The sequence below is a fragment of the Diabrotica virgifera genome, chromosome 7, assembly GCF_917563875.1.
Source record: "Diabrotica virgifera virgifera chromosome 7, PGI_DIABVI_V3a".
Classification (NCBI taxonomy): domain Eukaryota; kingdom Metazoa; phylum Arthropoda; class Insecta; order Coleoptera; family Chrysomelidae; genus Diabrotica; species Diabrotica virgifera.
In genome coordinates this window covers 106,057,580-106,082,946 of record NC_065449.1, presented here as the reverse complement: position 1 = coordinate 106,082,946, position 25,367 = coordinate 106,057,580, and the positions used below count along the sequence as shown (strand labels likewise).

Genomic DNA, 25,367 nt, shown 5'->3' with positions numbered 1-25,367 from the left:
TAAACCGAATTAGAAATGTTTTTCAGACGGGAGTGGTCTCATCACATGGACTATATCGAAAGAAATATTCTTAGCAAAAATTTAGCACAAAGCTGTTGGGCGTGAAAAAGGGAATAACATGGGCAGGGTATTTTTGAAGATAAAATACTTTTTGAGTTATTTGCGAAAACCGTCTGAAAACGTTTTTTTTTTTGTCGAAAAATAAACATTCTTAATCGCAAATATCTCGAAAAGTATTGGCTTAAAGTTAAAAAAGTTTATAGAACAAAAGTTGCTTAGAATTGTCAATTTATCCATTTCCGGACTTATCTTAAACGTATATTTTTTCATCCCCGAGAAGGGGTGAAACTCACCCCCAGACCAAAAGCAGACATCGGCACAATATCACTTTTTTGACAGTTCAAATTCGGAGCAAAAACCGCAGTTAATGGACTATTGTAAATGTAATGTAATTTTAATTAAAAGCAAAACAAGCATCTCAATTATTTCTGGCCATTATTTCTGGAGTGATACTAACAACGGACATATGCCATTTTTTACTTTTTTATAAGCTATATTTTTGCTAAGAATGTTGTTTTCTACAAAATACTTAGCTTTTGAGTTATTTGCGAAAACCGTTTTGTTGAAAAATGAACAAATTCATTGGCAAATAACTCAAAAAGTATTAACTTAGTGAAAAAACGCTATGTAAACAAAAGTTGCTTAGAATTAGTCAATTTATCCATTTCTGGACTTATTTTAAACGCGCGTTTTTCACCCCCGAGAAGGGGTGACTGTCACCCCCCACCTAAAACCAACCAACAAGTTCAACTCTAAATGGGGGGTAAATGGAACCTAGATCCAAATTTTCGTGCAATTTTTACCCTGAAAATTACACAGTAACGCCGTATTTTCTGGTAGGGGAGCAAAGTATGCTAAATGTGCAGTCACTCGAGCGCTTTGGGGACCTATTGGGTTGTGATTATTAGGTCCTAAAACCAAAAAAAGTTAAGTAAAATTTTCCATTTTAGCGGGCGCTTGCCATTTTTTAATTTAATTTTCCATTTCCATTAATCGTTTTTTTTTAATATAGCGCCATCTATCCATAATTCGAAAAAATAGTTCGAATAAAAGTTGCTTATTTTTATGCAGAGAATTCAAATCTGCAATAAAAAATGGGGGCTCCCATTTAAGATTTTAAAGTAACCCTCCACCCCACCTCCGTGGGGGTCGCGTTTGGTACCATTCGATATATTTTTCAAAAATATTAAATAAGTGTATTTTGCAGTTTTTCGATCTGATGTTTATTTTGCTAAATATCGCGGGATTTTTATTTAAAATTTAAAATTTACCCCCCACCCCTCTCTGCGAGGGGTCGTGTTTGGTATCTATCGATAGATTTTTGAAAAATATTGAACGTGTAGTTTTTAGTTTTTCGATCTGACGTTTATTTCGCGAAATATTCGCCTTTTTCTTGTGAAACTTTGTGACTCACCAATTCCCTTACGCCCTGCTCAAATCGTCAGATTTTTTAAATATATACTGTTTTGCATGTACTTAACTTACCTTATCTTAATCTGACAATTTCGAGTATTTTTAAGGATTGATTTTTTTTTCGGGCCCCCCTAAACGAACTCCCCTGTGTTAAGCGTCAATATATGGCAGAGGTACATCTGCAGGGTACCACGTTTCTCCCCATATGATAATCTGACGCGCTCGAGTAACTGCAAAAATCCCCGCTTGGGCTCCCCTACCATTCCATTTATTTACTATTTACTGGCTATTTACAGCTTTACAGAGTGTATGCCTCGTAATTCGGGTGGTGCAATGTGGCCCAGGACTGGATTCCGCTGACAAGAAATGTGGACCAAGGGAAGATATTCGCAAGCTTGATGCTGGTGTAGCCCAGGTTATGCTGCATAGCTTCTGGGTGATGTAGTTTCTAGATTTCAGTTTTCAGATTTGTTTGTCAGATGCTCTTTGAAGTATAACATTCTATGGAGTAGGGTGTTTTCGAATTGTACGTGAGTTGCAGCTGGTTATTTAGCTGGAAACTAGAAATCTCTGTTTGGGTGGCGTTTGGTTGGACTCGTCATTTACGGCTTTGTCTCTGATTCTAAATCCGTCGTAAAGGTTTCCTCAATTTCTTCAAATGATTTATTCTTTGTTGTAAGAACCCAATAGGCAATCTTTCACTATAATGGGTACCAATATGTCACGATCCCTGAGGCAATCCACTCTCCAGTTTTCTAGATACGCTAATCATGTTTCCCATTACTTTTTGGATCGTTAGGTCACTCAGCACACTGTCGATAATTTGACGTATTGCTTCATAGTCGTAGAGCTGTGAGCGGATTTTGTGCGTGATAAGTAATATGGAAAAACTATACGGGGATCTGTTGAATTAGTTGTGTACATGACTTTCCCCAGCGGCCGGAAACCAGAGTGGGCGACGATGGTAGTTATTAGGGGTCAAAGTCGCGGTTTTTATTATTTTTTTTGTGACGCTCATAATCGAGATAGTGCACCAAAATTTGGGAATCAGTAGGTCATGACGTAACTAAGTAAAATCTCCAGGGGTGGAACGCTGCGTGGCCGACAAAGGGGTGAGGCAGAGGTGAATATAAAAAATATAAGGGGTTTTTGCGACGTTCGTGATTGAGATAGTGCACCAAAATTTGGGAATAAGTAGACCATGACATAACTAATTAAAATCCCCAGAGCCGGAAACCAGAGTGGGGGACGACGGTAGTTATAAGGGGTCAAAGTCGCTGTTTTTTTTATTTTTTTTGTGAAGCTCATGATGGAGATAGTGCACCAAAATTTTGGAGTAAGTAGGTCATGACGTAACTAATTAAAATATCCAGGGGCGGAACGCTGCTTGAATAATATTGGATAATAAAAACCGCGACTTTGATCCCTTATAACTACCCTCCTCACCCACTCTGGTGTCCGGCTCTGGCGATTTTATTTAGTTATGTCATGATCTACTTATTCCCAAATTTTGGTGCACTATCTCAATCACGAACGTCGCAAAAAACCATTTATATTTTTTATATTCACCCCTACCCCACCCCTTTGTCGCCCACACAGCTTTCCGCCCCTAGAGATTTTACTTAGTTACGTCATGACCTACTGATTCCCAAATTTTGGTGCACTATCTCGATCATGAGCGTCACAAAAAAAAAATAATAAAAACCGCGACTTTGACCCCTAATAACTACCATCGTCGCCCACTCTGGTTTCCGGCCGCTGGGGAAAGTCATGTACACAACTAATTCAACATATCCCCGTATAGTTTTTCCATATTACTTATCATGCACAAATTTCGCTTCTATCTTTCCGACTATCAAGGATATTTGTGCTGAGAGTTATGGGAGATTTCATTGAAGATGGATCGTTATAATTAATAGCTTATACGTTGCTGATAATATATCTATTATTCGCCTGTAGTTTTTGTGTTTATCATATTTTGGCTTACCAGGTTTTAAAATGGTAATGGTAATGACCTTTCATTTTTCACAATAAATAACGCATATAATTTATTTCAATTTTGACAATGACATCTTTGGTGATGTAACCAAACTAATATAAATTATTTTGTAAAGTTATTAAATTCTATTAATAACGGCCACACAGAAAAACAGTTTTAATATTAAGAATAATAAAGAATACTTAGTGTCTTTATAGTATGCGGTGTACCATCGCTCTTCTGCTATAGCTTGCGGCCTACCGAGGGATGGGGTGTATAACTTATTATATTACATTGAATTATTATTTTAATTTTACAAATTAGTACTTTGTCATATCAATTTACTATTTTAGTCAGCATAAGCCAATTCTGTGGCGTATTCCCAACTAAAATTGTAAATTAATAGGACAAAGTATTTATTTGAGTAAGAATTTTTCTTTTTATTCACTTTGTAAAAATTGTCATTATTGTGTGCAAACTCTTCTCATAAAAGATTATAGTGTTGTTAGCCGCACTGGTATACAGCATCGGCAAAAAAAATTTACAAAGTGAATTAAAACGCATAAATGAGAAGCATTATTATTTTAATTTTACAAATTAATACTTTGTCATATCAACTAATTTTTTTTAGTTGGGAATAATCCTCTAAATTGGCTTATTCTGTACACTATAACAGATATGCACAGGTAGACGGATATACCTCGGGGTATACCGCATACTATAGTAGCACCGAATACTTAGTATGTAGCATATCTACATTTTTATATATAAATTTTTAGTACTGGATGTATAAATTTCGAAACACAACAATAAGTGGTGATGTAACAGTTGGAGTTGATAGAACCACTCTGCAATCATATTATCAATCAGTCTCTTTGACAGTCAGTACAATACCATCTGTACTGTTTACTACATTGTTAACGTTTTATGGCCACAAAATACCAGCCATGTTTCGACTAGTCCACTCAACAGCAGCTTTGTTCGGAGTTTTCGTAGTGTTCACAATATTTACGCAAATAGATTCTGACACATGTAAGTTAACTATCATTTTTATCTATATTAAGAGCGAACATCAGCGCGTTATCAATATTAATTCGGAATATAGTAGCACACCCTTTTTCGAAAGTTCTGCTAAGCTTTGGCAACAGTGCGTCGGCAGTATTTGACACATATTTGACACTAACTAACATATAACGGCTCAATATTGTGACAATGTACTCATAGGCTTGCTAAATGGAAGTAATAGAAGACGATTTTATTATAAGTAAATAAATAATTATAAAAATAAACCAAAATAGGTGAAAATTTTATTAATATTTTATATTTTGTTTTTTTTTTATTTAAATTTAAAATTTAGATTTTAAACTATTGATGATATTTTTAGAATAAAAAATCCTCCTATACTCTCAATAGAATTCGAAATATCTTTACGTAAAATATACTTACCTACAATACTCACAATTAATAATAATCTATTTTTTCAAATAGTCCGACAACTTAGTTCTATTACGCAAAAATATAATTAATTAACTATAAACAAACACTACTTTATGGATCAACACTAACGAATTCCAATATCTTAGAAACTAATACACTACTGCACTGAATATAAATATATCGATACAGATAACAGATCAGATAAGAGAATCGTACCATTACACTTAAAAAACCGACGCAGGTTTGTCAAAATGGTAGTGACTATTTCTCTATGTTTCCTAATCAGTTATTAGTTATAATATTTTCAATTTCCTCTTATAGATAATCAATTTTAGTAGTTCCAATGTGACGCAAAATCTAGGCATGGGATAAAAAAGTTCATTTGAAGAAAGTGTATTTTTTTTTCTTCTTTATGGCGGTACAGGCTCGTTTTTGTAATATTTTATTTAACTACTAGCTGACCCGGTAGACTTCGTACTGCCTCAATAGATAAAAACAAACTTGTGTATACAATAAACTTAAAATAAACAAAAGGAATTCGTAATTAATAAACAAAAAATGCTCGATGTGAATGAGGTTTTATTATTATTTTTAATGAATTATACATGATGTTTGAAGTAATAAAGTTTATTTAGAAGTAACAAAATAACTTTTGTATTGCAACAGTTACAATCTTAAATTTTTTAATCTTATAATGAATATAACAGCTTTATTTTATATACATTCAAAACAATCCTTTATTTATTACTGGGTTCGGGGTGGTTCCAACTCTATAGGTGTTTATTAAACAAAGTTAAATTAAATTAAAATTAAATCAAATTGAATAAAACTAAATAAATAAAACTGAATAAAATTAAATACAAACAAATAAAACCATATTAATTTAAATACAATTAAATAAAGCTAAAAAATTAAATGAAAATAATAAATAAATTTTAAAAAAATAATAAAATTAAATAAAAGTAAATAGAATCTAATCAAAATAAATAAAATTTACTAAATCAAATCAAATAAAATAAAAAAAATGTAATTAAAAATCAAATAAAATAAACGAAAATAAACAAAATATTTAAATTAAATAATATTAAATAAAATTAAACAAAATTAATTAAAATTAATTGCTTGTTCTTTTCGTGTGCTCAGAATTTTTCTTCTGCTTACGATTCGTCAGAAAAGTTCGGTTTAGAGATATTTTTTGAAAATTTCGCAAAATTAAAAAATTCATATTTTGCCCAATTTGAGTCCCAAAGCTAAACTGTTCCACTTCTTTCCATGAAATTTGTCGCTCGTTCTTCTTGTGTTCTCAGAATATTTCTACGGCTTGAGAGATTGTATTTCGGACACCGATTGGGCTAGAGAAAAAATTTTAGTATGGTTCTGCTCGGAATTAGCAAGGAGTTTACCTACTTAATTTCGTATTTTTCACGTCATTATTGTGAGAGTTACGGCGTCATGGGCAACCCCCTTATGACGTACGGGTATGAAATATAGATAACAACCTACTCCCAGTCCGGTCGTATATACCTGCCAAATTTCATAAAAATCGGTCAAGTCGTTTCGGAGGAATATGGTAACAAACACTGCGACCGGAGAATTTTATACAGGGTGTCCAGAAACTCTACCGACCAACGAAGACAGGAGATTCCTCAGATGATTTTAAGATATTTTAACCCAATAGAGCTCTTCGAAGATGGCGTCTTGTAAGTAGTTTTTCTTAAATAACTCCAGAATGCTTCTATTGAGAAAAACAAAAATTGGTACACATATTTATCTTCCACAGATAAATCGACTCCATGCATTGCAAATTTCTAGTACCGGTCATAGGCGTCTGTTTTGGGTAGGGAAACAACTATTTTATCGCATAACTTGGTTTATTTTTAATTTTTAAGCATTTTTGACTATGGATTATTAAATTGTGACATATTTTACAACTAAAATGTACTCTTGTTTTAGGTCGATAGGATACACCGTTTTCTAAAAAAATCGATTTGAAAATTTTTCTTTTTTTTTTAATTTCCAAAAAAAATTTCAAAAAAAACTATTTAGAAATCTGAAAACTGGTACGTTTATTTATATTTCAGAGATGAATCGATTTCATTAACTGCGAATTTCTAGTACGGGTCTTATGCGTACGTTTTGGGTAGGTCAACGGTTATTTTATTGCATAACATTTTTGTCTTTCATTTTTAAGCATTTTTGACTCTAGATTATTAAGTTATGAGATATTCTAGTACTAAAAGTTACTATTGCTTTAAGTTGATAAAATACACCGTTTTTTTTTTTGAAAATTTTGTTCAATTTTTATTCAAATTCAAAAAACGAAAAATTTTCAATTCGATTTTTCTAGAAAACCATGTGTCTTACGGACTTAAACCAAGAGTATCTTTTAGTACTAGAATACCTCACAATTTAACATTCCAGTGTCAAAAATGCTTAAAAGTTAAAGACAAAAAAGTTTTGTGATAAAATAACCGTTGCCCTACCCAAAACGGGCGCCTATGATCGGTACTAGAAATTGGCAATAGATGGAATCGATTTACCTATGGAAGATAAAAATATGTACCGATTTTCGTTTTTCTAAATTGAAGCGTTCTGGAGGTATTTAAGAAAAACTAATTACAAGAAGCCATCTTCAAAGAGCTCTAGCTCCTTTAGGAAGCATTTTCGGACTAGGCGAATTGAGCTAAATTGTCTTAAAATTATCTGAAGAATCTCCTGTCTTCGTTTGTCGGTAGAGTTTCTGGACACCCTGTAAATAGATGTAAAATATTTAAATGGCTATTAAAAAATAACGGTCTGAGATAGAAATTGAAAATTTAGGATTGTATGTATCTTTTTGTTCTACATCTCATAAAATTAGTAAAAAATAGTTTTTCCAAAAATTAAAAAAATATATGAGGGTGGGGGGCAAGCCTCCTTATGACGTACGAGTATGAAACTCCATACTATCCTATTCCCAGTTCGCTCGAATATACGTGTAAAATTTCAGAAAAATCAATTCAGTCGTTCTCGAGTTATAAATGGTGTAACTAACATAACCCGACTTTCTTTTATATAGATGTAAAATATTTAAATGGTTATTAAAAAATAACGGTCAGAGATAGAAAATTGAAAGTTTAGGATTGTATGTATCTTTTGGTTCTACATCTCATAAAATTAGTAAAAAACGGTTTTTCCAAAAATTAAAAAATATCCCCTTATAATAACGTACGGGTATGAAACTCCATATTATCCTATTCCCCGTCCGCTCGAATATACGTGTAAAATTTCATAAAAATCTGTTCAGTCGTTCTCGAGTTATAAATGGTGTAACTAACATAACTCGACTTCCTTTTAGATATAGTAATTTCCACACTAACAAATTTCTCAAATTGGGCTCTGTACCGTCATTCTTTACTATATTACGAATATGTGTGCCAGATACTCAACAAAATATTCCAAATTAAAACTGCAATCTTGGAAGGTGTTTTCCGTTTTGATGACGTGTTTATGTAGCCTCTTAATATTAATGTACGCAAAATGCTTTAATAATAGGTGTGCTAAGAAACAGGAAATATTTCTGTTGCCTTTTTGTTGCTCTGACGTTATTTTGTTTCTGTAGGGACATGACATCTCGTAATTCAGGATTAAAAAGATTTAAACAAATATTCTTTAGTTGTCATGTTCCCAGAAATATATGTAAAAATATGTGTGAAATATTTTTAAAAATAATGTAGTCTTAAAAAGTACCTTTAGTTTACAAAAGGTATACAAAATATATTCATTGTATACATTCAGTGCTAAATTTGTTGAAAATGTAAATGTAAAAATGATTACGAATTATATTGTTACGAATAGGTATATTCACGAATTGTTGATGTTAGGAAGTGTCGCTGTTACAAATTGATGGCGTTACGGATTGTCCGTTACTATTTGTGTGGTTACGATCTGTCGCATTACGAGATATCATGGAACCGTTGCTGTATATAGACTAGATATATTAATTTATTTTATAGGGCAAACAGAATTCTTCGTCATTACAATGATTCTACTAGTTATCAAAAGTGGTAAGTTTGATTCTTTTTTTGTATAAATTTGAATAAAATAAGACAATTACAATTAAAGTTAGCAAACTGCAATATCTGGGACATGTCATGAGGGGCGAGCACTATAACTTGTTACAATTAATAATAAAAGGAAAAATATAGGGTAAAAGGAGCCGTGGAAGAAAACGCATCTCCTAGTTAAACAATTTGAGGGCTTGGTTTAACTGCACTTCTGCTGATCTCTTTAGAGCAGCGGTATCGAAAGTGTGAATTGCCATGGTGATTGTCGACCTCCTTAGAAGAGATGGCACATGAAGAAGAAGAATGACGTAATATCAGAAAGAAAACATTCAATGTTCTTCTTCATATGCCTTCCCCTCTAAGAAGTTAGGCAACTATCATGGAAACTCGCACTTTCGATACCGCTGCTCTAGCGAAAGTATAGGTTTTTCGTTCAAATCCTACCATATTGTCAACCTTTCTACGTAGGTTGAACAATAATAATTATTCTGTAATTCTCAGATTATTTTCCTTCAAAGTATAGGTACTTGTTTTGTTTCACTCTTCTTCTTACCACAGAATAATTCATTTGAAATATTACAATCACCTTGCATTTCAATTTCCAACCTTCATGTATCATTTCTTCCGAACATTCATGTATCTCTGTTTTGCATCTCCGTCATATATATGTACCTACTTATAGCTCTATCCCATAATCTCTTGCCATCGATTTTTCTACGTGTATTCATCTATGGTCTTTTTAGCATTATTTTCGTAGTAGAGTGCCTTTACAAATAATTTCGAGAATGATTAAAACAATTCTTATTCTATTGTCAACAGAAGTATGTTTTAATTCAATTAAATGTAACTCAATGTATAATACATTCATTATTCTATTTTTATTTTTTTCTCTGGAAATGAAAATAAGCTTTACATTTTCCAAATGTTTTGTAAGTCTATTTTTGGGTATATGGCAGTAAATCTTGAATATGCACTAAATTTTTTTATTATGCAAACTTACTCAAACTCTATACCGATTTTCAGCTTTTGCATCAATACTTGGTATGTCATCAATGGTGATAGTAGCAAGACTTCATCACAGATTCATGTTTCTTTTTCTTCTTGGACAAAATGGAAATTTCATTAGCACGCTACTTCAAATTCTTTCCCTAGCAGTAACGGACACGAGCGTAGAATCTGGACTACTTTACTTTACTGTGGGTACATTAACCGTACTTTTAACATATGTGATTTTAATAATTTGTAGAAAATCAAAATTTTTTCAATATTACGATGTCGAGAACGTACAAGAAGGCAAAGGAGAAACTCTGCACTGGTCCGAAACTAAAGATGTATTTATCCTAGTATGGCCATCTGTGCTGATCCTCATCGCAGTCATATTCGTGGCAACGTGTACTTCGCCTATTGGCACCTTGGTGGTATCTGAAAATGATGGAGACGGTTCGGTGTGGACTAGTGAGTATTTAACTTTTCAGTTCGAAGTAATAAATAATAAAAGACGAGATTTTATTCGTGAAAAAGTAAATGAGCTGTAGACACATAGTGTCTCGGCTGTTGATACTACTAGTTTTTAATTATAGTTAAAGTGATCAAACTAACTTTAAACTGTAAGTTTTATACCACATATTATATTACATAATCGTATCTTTGCTTAGTTAAAACAGTTTCGTTAGTTTTTAAATTCCTGTCTACTACAGCAATTATTGTAAATGGGTTTATGGATTATAAACAATTTACCAGTTTTTTTGCGGGAAATGGAAAGTAATTAGTTTTGGTAGTACCGTAAAATAATTTTTTCTACGAGCGTGCAAAAATGTCTACTTTCGCGCACGCGTTTTAGTTTAGAAAGTTTTACTTTTCCGCACGCGTTTTACTTTTTCGCACGCCTTTAGATATTTTAATATGGCCTTAAAATAATTATAATACATGCAATAAACTAATATTTAGATATTATTTACTATTTTATTTCAAATGTATCTTATTGTTTTCCTGTTTTAATGAAATTAACGCGACAATTCGATGAAATAAAATTATTTTGACATAATATTCGAAAGTCAAATCGGTAGACAATAACAGTCGTTTTGAATCATCGTCATGGAAACCAAGATCGTCGTCATGCTAACTAATTATATTGAAAGTTTGGTTTTGACAATTTGTTTTTGTTTGGTTTTGAAAATTTGTGTATGTATTTTCATATTAATTATTGTTTCTAAATGTAAAAAATATTGTTTCTAACTCTTGCAGAAAGTCTCTTTTCCGCACTCAACTGCGTGCCGAACTCCCTCTTCGTATCGTTCGGCAAACTGCAGTCGCGTGCGGAAAAATATGACTTTCTGCACTTGTTAGGAAAATAACTATATCAACATGTCATCAGATGTTACTATACAGAATGTCCCAGCGAATAAATCTTATTCTTATGCAGCCGCACAGCAAAATTTCTTCCCAGGAAAGGAACAAGCAATACTTTTCAGCGCTATTAATAATACACCACTTCAAGATTACCTCATTCCGTTAGGTAATTTAATAAATCCAAAAACATCTTATTCACGTCTCGCCTATCTAATAATCGGATATGTATGTATTTAAATAGCAAGCAAGCTGTTGAGGATTTTATGACAAACTTTGGTTCTATAGAGGTACATGGAGAAATAGTCAGGGCCAGAGGCCAGAAGGCTCATCACGCCGGAAGAAAGAATAGTGCTATCAAATGTTTGTCCAAGTATCCCACACGAAGTAATCATTGAATATTTAAAACATCGCTCCCTAAACTTAGTTTCTCCAATCACTTTCTTAAAGATCAGTGCTTCCCTTCCAGAATATAGCCATATATTAAGTTTTAGAAGGCAAATGTTTATTAGTCTGCATAACACAACGATCCCAGATTCAATTGTTGTAAAATATGATAATACTAGTTATAGAATATTCATTTCGCAGGATAGTTTGACATGCTATATCTGTAAACAAATAGGTCACATTGCTAGTAACTGTTCAAGTAACAAAACTTCTTCTTCTCAGCCTTCAGGATCCTTAGCCCCGCTACTTTTCAAACTTCTGACTCTTCTTCCAATATTGGTAATCAAGTTGACCAAACGTTTAATGATGACGAAAATAAAAATATCGAAATATTTCCACAAGTATCCACACCAAACACCTTAAACTCTACATCAGTGGAAATTATACAGCCCGTTTCTGAAGCAACCCAAGATTTCAAAACTATCGAAAATACTCCACTGGAATCTTCTGCTACAGTCGAAAATATAGAGATAATTTCACAGACTTCACTAGCGATCACGAAAGAATCACCACCCTGTCCCTTCACCAAGCGAACCATAGAGGAAACATTATCTCCACTTGTCGAAAATATTGTTGATAATCAAACATTTCTTCTTCCTGCTCAGCCTCACAAAACCAAATCTAAAAAGAATAAAAAACCTAAACGCTCGTTACCTATCCCTGAATCGCTTGAATCATTTCTATGTAAACAATCAACACCGTCCATTTTAAGCAATGACCAATTAATGTTGCTTATTGACAATATTTAAAGCAGCCAATCTCCTATCGAAATTGTTAAGGAATTCACATCTGATTTCCTTCGCATCATAAATTTGCTTACCATCTCTTATCAATATATTCCAGACATAGCTACAAAACATCGTTTTACAAGGGTAAAAACCCAACTGCTACGTTTTATCGGTTAAGACGCTACTACTGAGAGTGAACTCTTCTCAACTGAAACATAATATTCAACCATTCAACTCTATTTTACAGTGGAATATTGATGGACTTTTCCATCGCTTACCAATGCTCAATGTCATTCAGTCAGAACACTTTCCCGAAATTATATGTCTACAGGAAACTAGTCTTTATCTTCTAATCCATATTCGCCAAAACATTTTACATGCTTTCGTAAAGACCGAACTAACACAGCTCGCGCAAGTGGGAGAGTTGCAATTTTAGTACACAAATCCATAGATCATAAACTTTTTCCACTTACAACTAATCTGGAAGCAATAGCAGCTGAGATTACAGAACCTGGTAGGAAAATGTATATATGTAATATTTATTTACCCCCAAATAAACATATTAACTATGAAGAACTTCAAGAAATTGTAGACCAAATACCAACACCACGAATTATTCTCGGAGATCTTAATGGGCACAACACAATCTGGGGCTCTAAGGATACAACTTCAAGGGGCACAATGATACAAAACATCATAACTGACTTCAATTTAAATTATTTGACTGATGGTAGTCCCACAAGATTTAATTTATCGACAGGAGAATCATCGGCTATTGATCTCTCTTTATCTGATCCACATTTAGCTGTTAACCTAGACTGGGAAGTTTTGTCATACACATATGGAAGTGACCATTTTTCAATACTACTTATTAAAAACTTAAACCGTATACAGAAACCGCAGCAATTTACTCCAAAATGGAGAACGAATAAGTCAGATTGGAATGCTTTCTCCCAATATACTGACAATAATATAAGTAATATTCAAATAACAAACGATATCAATGAAACCATAAATTACAAAACAAATTAGTTTTAAAAAGTGCTGAACTATTCATCGGCAAAATAAAACAAGTAACCAAGAAGATACCAGTACCATGGTGACCAGTACCAAGCTATGAGAGATAGTAAATATGCCTTAAATAAATAAAAAACATAAAACAATTCAAAATAAGGTTAACTTTAAAAAGTTAAAAGCACAGGCGCAACTTACTATGACTCAAGCAAAAAGAAACTCATGGCAACAATTTATGGCAACAATCAATAATACAACAAGTTCCAAGGAAGTTTGGCAAAAAATTAGAAAAATTTGTGGCTCTACACAGGAAAACGCCATTAAATATCTAAAACATCAAGATCAAATAATATCAACCGATGAAGACATTGCAAACCTTTTGGCAGAATACTACCAAAATCTCTCTAGTGATCAGAATTACAACGCGCATTCTCTTGTCTGAAGAGATACATGTGACACATATCTTAAATTTAGTAATTCTGCTTCCGACCTAACTATAAATAATAAACTGACCCTTTCAGAGTTGAATACGGCACTTTCCAGTCTTAAAGACTCAAGTTCTGGACCTGACGATATTTTACCTATATTTCTAAAAAAAACCTTCCAGAGGCAGGAAAAATTCACTTACTAAATTAATATATTCAACTCCATATGGGAAAAGCGGTTTTTTCATTCAATCTGGTCTAAAGCCTATATTTTCCCCCTCCAAAAAGACAAGAAACCCCGCTCTGAATTGAAATCGTATAGACCAATATCCATTACCTGCTCTATGACCAAACTTATGGAAAAAATAGTTAAATATAGATTGAAAAAGACCAAGTTTTCACTCTAATGGCATATAAAACAACATAATGCTATTCTACATCCCACCAGAATGAAAACAATGGGAACCTTCTCGGGTTACACCTCCGAGGCTTCTACAATTTGCAAGCCATACGGATGCTGAGACTAAGGAAGATGAGGGAATTCTACAATTTACAATTCACGTCCCATCTGCTCAGCGCGGTAAAGTTCCAACGAGAATGGTTCCCTTCATACTCCACACAGAGTAACTGTAAATAAAAAATGAATAACCATTTTCAGTTTCGTTGCAAAACGAAAAAACACAGCCGAACCATATTCTAGTCCAATCACAGAGTTCTGCAAGCACCCCTACCGGTTTCGAAACTTATTAGTCTCTCATCAGGAGGCACATATGCTGCTCTCCCCGATCCAACCAAAACAGACCCCAGCGTGCAGTCCCGGATTGCAACGAATGAAATGGCATAGATGCCCTAGCGGCAACTGCTAGCAAAAAGACTAAGTTTTCACTCTAATGGCATATAAAACAACATAATGCTATTCTACATCCCACCAGAATGAAAATAATGGGAACCTTCTCTGGTTACACCTCCGAGGCTTCTACAATTTGCAAGCCATACGGATGCTGAGACTAAGGAAGATGAGGGAAGTCTACAATTTACAATTCACGTCCCATCTGCTCAGCGCGGTAAAGTTCCAACGAGAATGGTTCCCTTCATACTCCACACAGAGTAAATGTAAATAAAAAATGAATAACCATTTTCAGTTTCGTTGCAAAACGAAAAAACACAGCCGAACCATATTCTAGTCCAATCAGAGAGTGCTGCAAGCACCCCTACCGGTTTCGAAACTTATTAGTCTCTCATCAGGAGTCTCATCATTTTTTATTTACATTTACTCTGTGTGGAGTATGAAGGGAACCATCCTCGTTGGAACTTTACCGCGCTGAGCAGATGGGACGTGAATTGTAAATTGTAGAATTCCCTCATCTTCCTTAGTCTCAGCATCCGTATGGCTTACAAATTGTAGAAGCTTCGGAGGTGTAACCAGAGAAGGTTCCCATTGTTTTCATTCTGGTGGGATGTAGAATAGCATTATGTTGTTTTATATGCCATTAGAGTGAAAACTTAGTCTTTTTGCTAGCAGTTGCCGCTAGGGCATCTATGCCATTTCGTTCGTTGCAATCCGGGACTGCACGCTGGGGTCTGTTTTGGTTGGATCGGGGAGAGCAGCATATGTGCCTCCTGATGAGAGACTAATAAGTTTCGAAACCGGTAGGGGTGCTTGCAGAACTCTGTGATTGGATTAGAATATGGTTCGGCTGTGTTTTTTCGTTTTGCAACGAAACTGAAAATGGTTATTCATTTTTTATTTACATTTACTCTGTGTGGAGTATGAAGGGAACCATTCTCGTTGGAACTTTACCGCGCTGAGCAGATTGGACGTGAATTGTAAATTGTAGAATTCCCTCATCTTCCTTAGTCTCAGCATCCGTATGGCTTGCAAATTGTAGAAGCCTCGGAGGTGTAACCAGAGAAGGTTCCCATTGTTTTCATTCTGGTGGGATGTAGAATAGCATTATGTTGTTTTATATGCCATTAGAGTGAGAACTTAGTCTTTTTGCAAGCAGTTGCCGCTAGGGCATCTATGCCATTTCGTTCGTTGCAATTCGGGACTGCATGCTGGGGTTTGTTTTGGTTGGATCAGGGAGAGCAGCATATGTGCCTTCTGATGAGAGACTAATAAGTTTCGAAACCGGTAGGGGTGCTTGCAGCACTCTCTGATTGGACTAGAATATGGTTCGGCTGTGTTTTTTCGTTTTGCAACGAAACTGAAAATGGTTATTCATTTTTTAAATATAGATTGATATGGATATTAGAAAAGGATAACTTGCTACGTAGTGAGCAAAATGAATTTAGACACAATCATTCAGCTATTGACAACATTCTGGAACTAGAAAGCGATGTAGTTGAATCATTTGCAACTAACAGAAAATGTATGGAAACTTTTTTTACTTATAAAATGCTTTTAATACTGCATAGAAAAACAATATACTACGTAGATTACACGAATGGAACATACGAGGAAACTGCCTATGGTTTATAAAAAAATTTTTAAACAACAGGTCCTTCCAAGTTAAAGTTTCAAATTCCTATTCACAAATCCATCACTGAGATGACGGAGTCCCTCAAGGATCTGTCATCAGTCCCACACTTTTTCTAGTAGCAATCAACGACATTCAAAAAACATAGAAAAGCATTTAAAAGCAAGGTTATATGAGGATGACTTAATAATTTTTGTAAAAGGAAAAGATATTAGAACCATGACGAGAAATTTACAATTTTTATAAATAAATTAGATACTTTTCCTTTGAACACTGGTTTCGAGTTTTCTACTTCCAAAACCAAAGGCATTATTTTCTCAAAAACAAATATAAATATCAACACAAATATTAATTTGTATGGAAAATCAATAGCTTTCTGTTCTCATTTAAAATACTTAGGAATGTATTTGGATAACTGTCATGGAAAGAACATATAAAACAGTTAAATTTAACTTGCCATCCACGACTGAACCTTTTAAAAACACTGTCAAATAAGAAGTGGGGTTCCGACCAAGACACAATGTTATCAGTATACAAATCTTTAATTCGATCTAAACTGGACTACGGCTGCATTGCTTATACATCAGCAAGAAAAACTCTTCTAAAATCTCTAGATGTAATTCATACTAACGGTCTGAGAATTTAGGAGTACACCTATAGAGAGTTTTTATGCAGAACTGGGCGAACCATCTCTTTAATTTATAGACTTTTTATCTCGTTTTATATTTGATTTGTATTACCAATAATTCCTAAACCGACACTAACCTTTTTTTTAGCAAAATATTGGATACCTGTTGCAGTCATGTTGTCAATGGACTTGACTTCATTGAGCGGTAGATTCCTATCAAAAACATTATATATTACGGTAAGATTTTTATGTACGTATTCATCTTTCTCATAGTTGATGATTATTTATTAAACAAACAGAAGTAAAACATCATATTGTTTTAAATTCATTTTCAGCAAAAATAATAGTATTGAAAATATATTTTACACTTCCTCTTGTTGTATAAGGCCAGTGTCCATATTTAGACGTTGATAGTCATCATGTTTATAATTTCCTGACATCTCTCTCTATCAGTTGCTGTGTGAAATAATTCTTCTACTGTAGAATCACATCAATGTCTAATATTGTGCAGCCATGAAAATTTCTTTCGACCAATCCATCTCTTTTCCTCCACTTTTACTTGTACTATAAGGCGAAGTTGATGGCATTTAGGTCCTGTAATTATATGGCCGAGGTATTCTGATTTTCTCTATTCTGTAATTCTTCTACGGTGAAACCACACCATTGTCTAATATTATTCAGCCATGAAAGTTTCTTTCGACCAATCCATCTCGTTTCCTCTACTTGTATTGTTGTATTATAAGGCGAAGTAGGTGGCATTTAAATCCTGTAATTACGAGTATATGACCGAAGTATTCTGTTTTTCTCCTTTTTATGACATTTATGATCGGAAATTCTGAATTCATAATTTTAAGAATATCTTCCTTGGAAATTTGTAAATCGAACGATATTTTTAGGATCCCTCGAAAGTACCATAATTCGAATGCTACTCATTTGTTAAGCATTGTGGTTTTAGCCCAGTAAATGAACGGGAAATTCGGCGATACCGTGTAATTTTCAGGGGCAACCCCAAATTGCATGAAAATTTGGATTTAGGTTCTACATACCCTCCACTTCACAGTTGAAATTGTGCCGTTGGTTGCTTTTACTTGGGGGGTGACAGTCACCCCTTCTCGGGGGTGAAAAAATATACGTTCAAGATAGGACCGGAAATGGATAAATTGACTGATTTTCAGCAACTTTTGTTCTATAGGGTTTTTTACGTAATTTAATACTTTTCTAGTATTATAGAAAAACTACGTTTTCAGACGGTTTTTCGCAAATAACTCAAAAAGTAAATATTTGATCGAGAAAAATATCCCTAGCAAAAGTTTAGTTTATAAAAAACTGAAAAAAATGGTGTATCAATAAAGTCTATGAATCGAGTAAAAACAAAGTTGTAGCTCATAAAAAATACGTTCTTATTCGTCTAATTCCAAATCGAATATTTCGAGGTGAAATTACCGAAAAATTAAGCACTTTCCGGGAAAAACCCATTCAAACTTTTTTAAAGTGTTTATAAAAGGCTGTATTTTAATGGTTATTAAAAGTTTCTCCCATTAAGAATAAGCGAGTTATGCTCAAAATAAAGTTTGCCCTCTTTTTTTTCGGTAAAAAAATCATGAAAATCTCCCCGTGTTTAGCTCCCCAGATGAAATTAATCGCTACGGCTTTACAAACAATTTACTTACTTATCTATTTTTATATGATCTGTTATTCTCACCGGTTTAAAGTGCTTATTTCTGTAAGGGTTATAGTTGAAAAAGCTTGAACGGGTCAATAATCACGAGTTTATGCAAATTTTGAACAGCCATATCTTAACAAATTTTTGTGTTATGGAAAAACAAAATAAAACTAGCATATTTATAATAGCAAAACCTACATTTTTTTACTCCTTAAAATTTTTCTTATCACTAATACTTTTTAAGTTATTTTAAAAAAAGGAAATTTTTCAAAAATTTTTAGAACATTTTTTTAACATAAAGTAAATTTTTTTCAAAAATAAGCACTTCAAACCAGTCAAACTTACAGATCATATAAACAATACACATACAGTTAAAATAAATGGTAAAGCGGTAACGATTAATTTTATTTAGGGTGCTAAATAGAGGGAGGTTTTTACGATTTTTTTACCAAAAAAAAGGGGCCAACTTTTTTTTCTGTGTAACTCGTTTATTTTTGTTGCTAGAAACTTTTGTAAAAAAACAAATATAAACATTTTTTTATATACTTTAAAAATATTAATAATCTTTTCCCGAAAAGTGCTTAATTTTTCGTTCATTTCGTGTTGAATTATTAGATTTGGAATTAGACGAATAACAACGTAATTTTCATGAGCTACAACTTTGCTTTTACTCATTTTATATATTTTACTGATAGACCATTTTTTTCGTTTTTTTATAAGCTACACTTTTGCTAGGAATATTTTTTTTGATAAATAATTTACTTTTTGAGTTATTTGCGAAAAACCATGTGAAAACGTAGTTTTTTTGTCGAAAAATCGACATTTTCAATTGCGAATAACCCGAAAAGTATTGACTAACGTAAAAAACTTTATAGAACGAAAGCTGCTTATAATCAGTCAGTTTATTCATTTCCGGTCTTATCTTGAACGTATGTTTTTTCACCCCCGAGAAGGGATGACTGTCACCCCCCAAGTAAAAGCAACCAACGGCACAAATTCAACTTTGAACTGGAGGGTAAGTAGAACCTAAATCCAAATTTTCATGCAATTCGGAGTTGCCCCTCAAAATTACACTCCAAAACGGTCATTTATTGGGCTATTTGTAATGTTAATTACTCTAAAATCACTGCATTTTGACAGTGAGTCCAACCAATCATCTGCTCTTGTTCCTTCGTTATAAATTTTGTTAAAGAAAGTTGTTGTGCAAGTAATGTTTCCTCATCCAAAAGTTTAAGCATCCCAGCAGGTTTGATCTTGTCCCCATTTTATTATTTTTGGCTTGCTTAATTGCTACTCTGACTCCTGATTTCATTAAATGTCTGGTTGTCATAGGTAGTATGTGTGAGTGTAGCACTTTCTCTTAAAAAAGTCACTGATGTATATCTTCCATTATTTGCATTACTGTTCGTGATCACAAATGATTCCGTCTGCGTTTGTAATATACCTGTAAATGTATTATTTTCAGTTTTCTAATTCCGGAGGTATTTTTAAGTTTCTTCTAGTTCTAAAGATTGAAATTGTCGTGTTTTTTTGAAATCTTCTATTTCTTGATAAAGTTCTCGAGCCAAGATTCTTTGACATGTCTAATTTTTTTTACGAATTTGTTGAATTCACGGTCATTGTTAATATTTCTATTTTTATGTCTCCGTCGAAATTCTATCAGCTCTAGGAGATCCTGTAACATCTATCCATTTCTTGCCAATATTGTAGGTGTTTTCAAATAAATACTCTTTTACTTCATCTAAAATCAAGTTTTTATTTTAACATTCGTTGGTGGTTCTGTTTTTGTTTTGATGCACTCGCTATTCTGTGTAGATTTCTATTTATCTGCTATGTTGTGTGTCCACGTGTTTGGGGATTTTTTAGGAGACCGATAGATATCTTTAGTGTTGCCCAAAATCGGTCTTGGTGTTGCAGTCTAGGTCTTGTTCTTGCGTTTTCACAACACCAAGACCAAGACCGCTTTATTTTAGCAAAACCAAGACCAAGACTGACCGTGCAAGACCTGAGCAAGAACAAGACTAAGCCTACGAGACTCTTGCGTCTTGCAGTTGGGATTGAGTGTAATTTTAGGGAATATAGTAGTTCGGGTATATGCTTAGAGACTATGAGACGCAAAAAGATATGTAGGTAACAAAAATTTGTAAAATTGGACTTGTGCGGATTATGAACAATACAATAAACATACATTGCGAATCAAAATATTCATTAAAAGAATACTTGACATATTTATTTGACACGTACTCAGAGGTCACAATAAATTATTACAATGTAAAAATAAAATATTTTGTAATACATTCCTTCCTAGCAGACGACGGCGACGGACGCCTTCCCTCTGAAATTAATTGTATGTTAATTGTCTAGATTTTGAGAATAGCTGTCCTTTCATAAAATAATCTGTGTTATGACGCCGACAGTAATATCCTATTGAAACTTTTTAAAGATATATCGCCTAAGTTGATAAAAAATATAATACGACACACACTCAATTGTTTTTCCTTATCAGTTATTAGGATTCTAAATACCACATCGTATAAAGTTTAACCATCGTACTTGTAAACTTTCTGCAGTGTGTAATTTTATATTAATGGGTCAAACAATATTCCTTTCTAGACAGAGAATGTTCTTTAATGCAGTCAAGTTTATGTCATTTATTTGGTTTTTTGTGTTTTAACCATGTTTTAGCACATATATAATATACGTCGGAAAAATGAAAGAATACCCATGGACGATCATATCAAGCACATATTTTGGATTTGCTGCCTTTTTCTATAAATAACAAACGAGAGCGATAGATTATTAAGTGTCGTCTACTAAGCAAAAACGTTATCCAAGACATACGCAGTTACATATTTATAATTGAGAGAGTGAGACGGCGATACAATTGTTCAACATAGTTATATTAATTTAGTAGAAAATTTAAACTCACATTGTAGTCCAAGTAATGAAGCTTAAAATAGGACAAAACCTCGCAATTTTTACAGAATGGATCGATTTTCTTGAAAATTTGAGAATACGTAGTGGATACTCCAAGGATCAAAATCTATATCATGCCGAAAGGCGCTTTTACCATGGGGGTGATTTTGCACCCCATCTCGGGGGGTGGAAATTTTTCATTATACTTTAATCCCAAAATTTGGTAAAAACGTTCACTCTAAGCAAAAAAGGTTCTATACATTTTTTTGATAAAATTGATAGTTTTCGATTTATTCGCTATCGAAAGTGTTAGTTTTATATCGAAAAAATCAATGTTTTTAATAAGTTTTCGGCTAATAACTCCAAAAGTTTTCGTTTTACCAACACAACTTTTCTTAACAAAAATGTACCTTTTGAAAAAATAGACAAATCCGTTTTTTTTTTAATTTCCTTTTGGACCAATAGTAATCGAGCTATACTTTATTATATGTTGGCTCTTCTTCGTCAAATGTTAAATATTGTAGTTTCAAAGTCAAAAGACGGGAAAACTATGCATTTTTCGAGGACAACTTGTTCAAACTAATTTAAAATACTTAAAAATGTCTATCACCAGTAATAAAAAAAGTCTCTATCTCAAAAATTAAGTGACTTATAATGAAAAGAATGTCAGTCCCCATTTTTTTCAGCGAAAAAGTGATAGCAAGCAACCCCGTAATCACCACCCTAATTAAAATTAGTCATTAACCTTATTTGATATTTTTTACTTATGTATTATTAATATATTTAAGAAGTTTGACCGGCTTAGAATGATTAGTTTTTAAAAAAATGTGAGTTAAAAGCGAATAACGAATTTTTGTAGTTTGGAAAAAAATGACCTCTTCCTCAGAATAGCAAAATTAGCATCAGAGATACCAAAAAAATGTTTCAATATGAAATTGTAGCTTATTTAATTCCCAAGAACTTGGTTTGCAAAAATTTTTTCTAGGGCAAAAATTGAGTGAGCTATTGACAATTAAAACTTGTAATAACATGCAAAATCCCCCTTTACCAACCCTTTCAAAGTCACCGCTTTTTGCGACTGAGGATTTTAAAAAGATTTAATATTAATAGACTTATAGATCTTGTAAAAATCTACAAAATTATTTTGTTACCAAACTTTCTAAGATAAAAAACAAAAAAGTTACGGTTAAAAAATCAATATATTTTTTTGAAAAAAAAAAGGAGAAATCTAATTGGAAGCATAATAATGTAACTTGGCGGTGTTTTTGGTCATTGGCCTTATTAACTCTTATTTATTTATGTATTATTAATAGATTCTAGAAGTTTGACTGGCTTAGAATGATTCGTTTTTAAAAAATTGGAGTTAAAAGCGAATAACGAATTTTTGTAGTTCGGTAAAAAATGATATTTTCTTTAGAATAGAAAGATTATCATTAGAGATACGAAAAGGCAGGGATAGTTTAGATCGTGGGTTCAAGCCCCACCCGATGTGAGTTGTTTAGACATTTATTAATTTGGTTGGTTTTTACTATGTCTACAGGGTGAGGCAGATAAATATCCTATTAGAAGTATCTCGAAAACTAAAGGCAACAGAATCATGAAAATGGGAACGAAGGTGTTTTAAGGAGTGATCTATTTAATGAAAGTATTTTCATCTATTTCCTACTTCCGATTATACCGGATGTTGCTTATAACCTCGTTTTTTTTAATGGAGCACCCTGTATATTTTTACATTTTTAAATTCTCCTCGATGTCTTCGTTGTTAAAATATAAGGTTTTGTTTTGTTATATAGGGTAGTTAAAAAGAGAATTACATTTTTTTTTCTTAATTTCGTAGCAATATTCACACCCTGTAGAATTGTAGTAGTTTGACATCAAAAACTCTATTTACGTTCATATGATTTTTAATAGAGTCTAATATTGTTAAGAATTGTTAGTATAGCTAAATTTTTAATTTTAGAATAAAGGGTTGGTCGAAACTCGGAATGAGTATTTTCTGAGTTTTCTTAAATAGTATTTTAGTATTGTAATGAAATGATATGCTATGGTACTTTTTTATTTCTTAAGCATTCCCTATACCTAACTGCTTTAGTTTGTGAGTTATTGGTGATTCAAGCCAAATATTAATTGAAACAAAAAATAAGTGAAATTTTATTAGGTTGGTCGTGAACATATTCAATCGCAAATAATTTTTCTGAAATAGATACATATTAATCTAGACTGATCCTAAAAATTACCAATAATGGTTGAGCTATCAAAATTCCTAGGTAGTTAATATTGTTGGCGCGATTAACAATTAAGCACAAATTAAAGCAGTTCTTTCTTCTTCTTCTTCGTCTAGCCATTCACGTCCACATCTGAACATAAGCCTCTTCAAGTATTCCTTTCCATTGTTTTTTGTTGTACGCTACTTGTAGTCAATTTTTCCCGGCAGTTCGTTTCAGATCATCTGTCCATCTCATAGGAGGTCTGCCTCTGGGTCTTTTGTGTTGGTATGGTCTCCAGGTTAGAATTGTTCTGTGTCATTTGTTTAGATCGCTCCTAGCTACATGTCCAGCGTATTCCCATTTCAATTTTAATGATTTTTGTACCACATCGGTGACTTTGGTTTTCTGTGACTCTCCTTAAGTGATATGCCAAGCATTGTTCTTTCCATCGCGTGTTGAGTGGCTCTGATTATGTTCATATTATTTTTTGTGATTGTCCATGTTTGTGTCCTATATGTTAATATCGAAATAATGCATGCATCAAATTGTGCCCCATATGTTGATATCGGAATTAATGCATGAATTAAAGCAGTTAGGCATAGGGAATGCTTAAGAAATAAAAAAGTACCATAAAATATCATTTCATTACAATACTAAAACATAGGGTGTTCCATTAAAGAAAACTCAGAAAATACTCATTCCGAGTCTCGACCAACCCTGTATATCAAAATTTGATGCATTTAATGCAATATTTAGATATACATACTAATAATTTTTAACAATAGTAGACTATATTAAAAATCATTTGAACATAAATAAAACTTTTGATGTCGAATAACTACAATTCTACAGGGTGTGAAAGTTGCTGCGAAATTAATAAGAAAACGTAATTATCTTTTAAACTACCCTATATAACATTACAAAACCTCATACTTTTAGAAAGAAGACATGGAAGAGAATCCAGAAATGTAAAAATATACAGGGTATCCTATTTTAAAAAACGAAGTTATAAGCAACTTCCAGTATAACTTGAAGTAGGAAAGATATAAAAATATTTTAATTAAATAGATCACTCTTCAAAACCCTTTATTCCAATTTTCATGACTTTGTTGTCTTTAGTTCTCGAGATATTTCTAATAGGAAGGTTATCTGCCTCACCCTGTATGTTAAGTTAAGCTAAAAATGTACCTATGTATACTGTTACGTTGTTCTAAGATCTAAAGTAACGTTTAATAAATAGCAATATGCTAGTGGGTAACTGCGGGACTTGCAAGACTCTTGCTGCAAGACCAAGACCAAGACCAAGACCAAGACCAAGACCGGGAGTACAATACCAAGACCAAGAACAAGACCAGGTGTATTGGTGCAAGACCAAGACCAAGACTCTCTAAGTCTCGTCTTGGTCTTGCATTTGGGCAACACTATATATCTTACTAGGCTTAGTTGGCTTTCTTAATCTCTAATTGTCTAATCGTTGTCTATAATTTAATTTGATTTCTAAGCAGAGTAAACTATGATTTGAATTTATATCAGCGCCGGGTTAAGTTTTTACTTCTTTATTTTTAGTGTCGTTTCAAAA

At 33.0% G+C, this 25,367-nt stretch overlaps 1 protein-coding gene across 4 annotated transcripts in view; it reads left to right on the top strand.

Moving 5' to 3' along the window:
- The window catches only part of LOC114336377 (equilibrative nucleoside transporter 3), a 180,433-nt gene that overhangs the window by 99,778 nt on the left and 55,288 nt on the right, over positions 1 to 25,367 (top strand). For all 4 annotated transcript variants that reach the window (XM_028286734.1, XM_028286733.2, XM_028286735.2 and 1 more), the window contains 4 exons: positions 4,231 to 4,483; positions 8,884 to 8,934; positions 9,958 to 10,389; positions 17,151 to 17,239. In XM_028286734.1, coding sequence (XP_028142535.1) covers positions 4,231 to 4,483; positions 8,884 to 8,934; positions 9,958 to 10,389; positions 17,151 to 17,239 — 825 coding nt within the window. The remainder of the gene's footprint in view (positions 1 to 4,230; positions 4,484 to 8,883; positions 8,935 to 9,957; positions 10,390 to 17,150; positions 17,240 to 25,367) is intronic.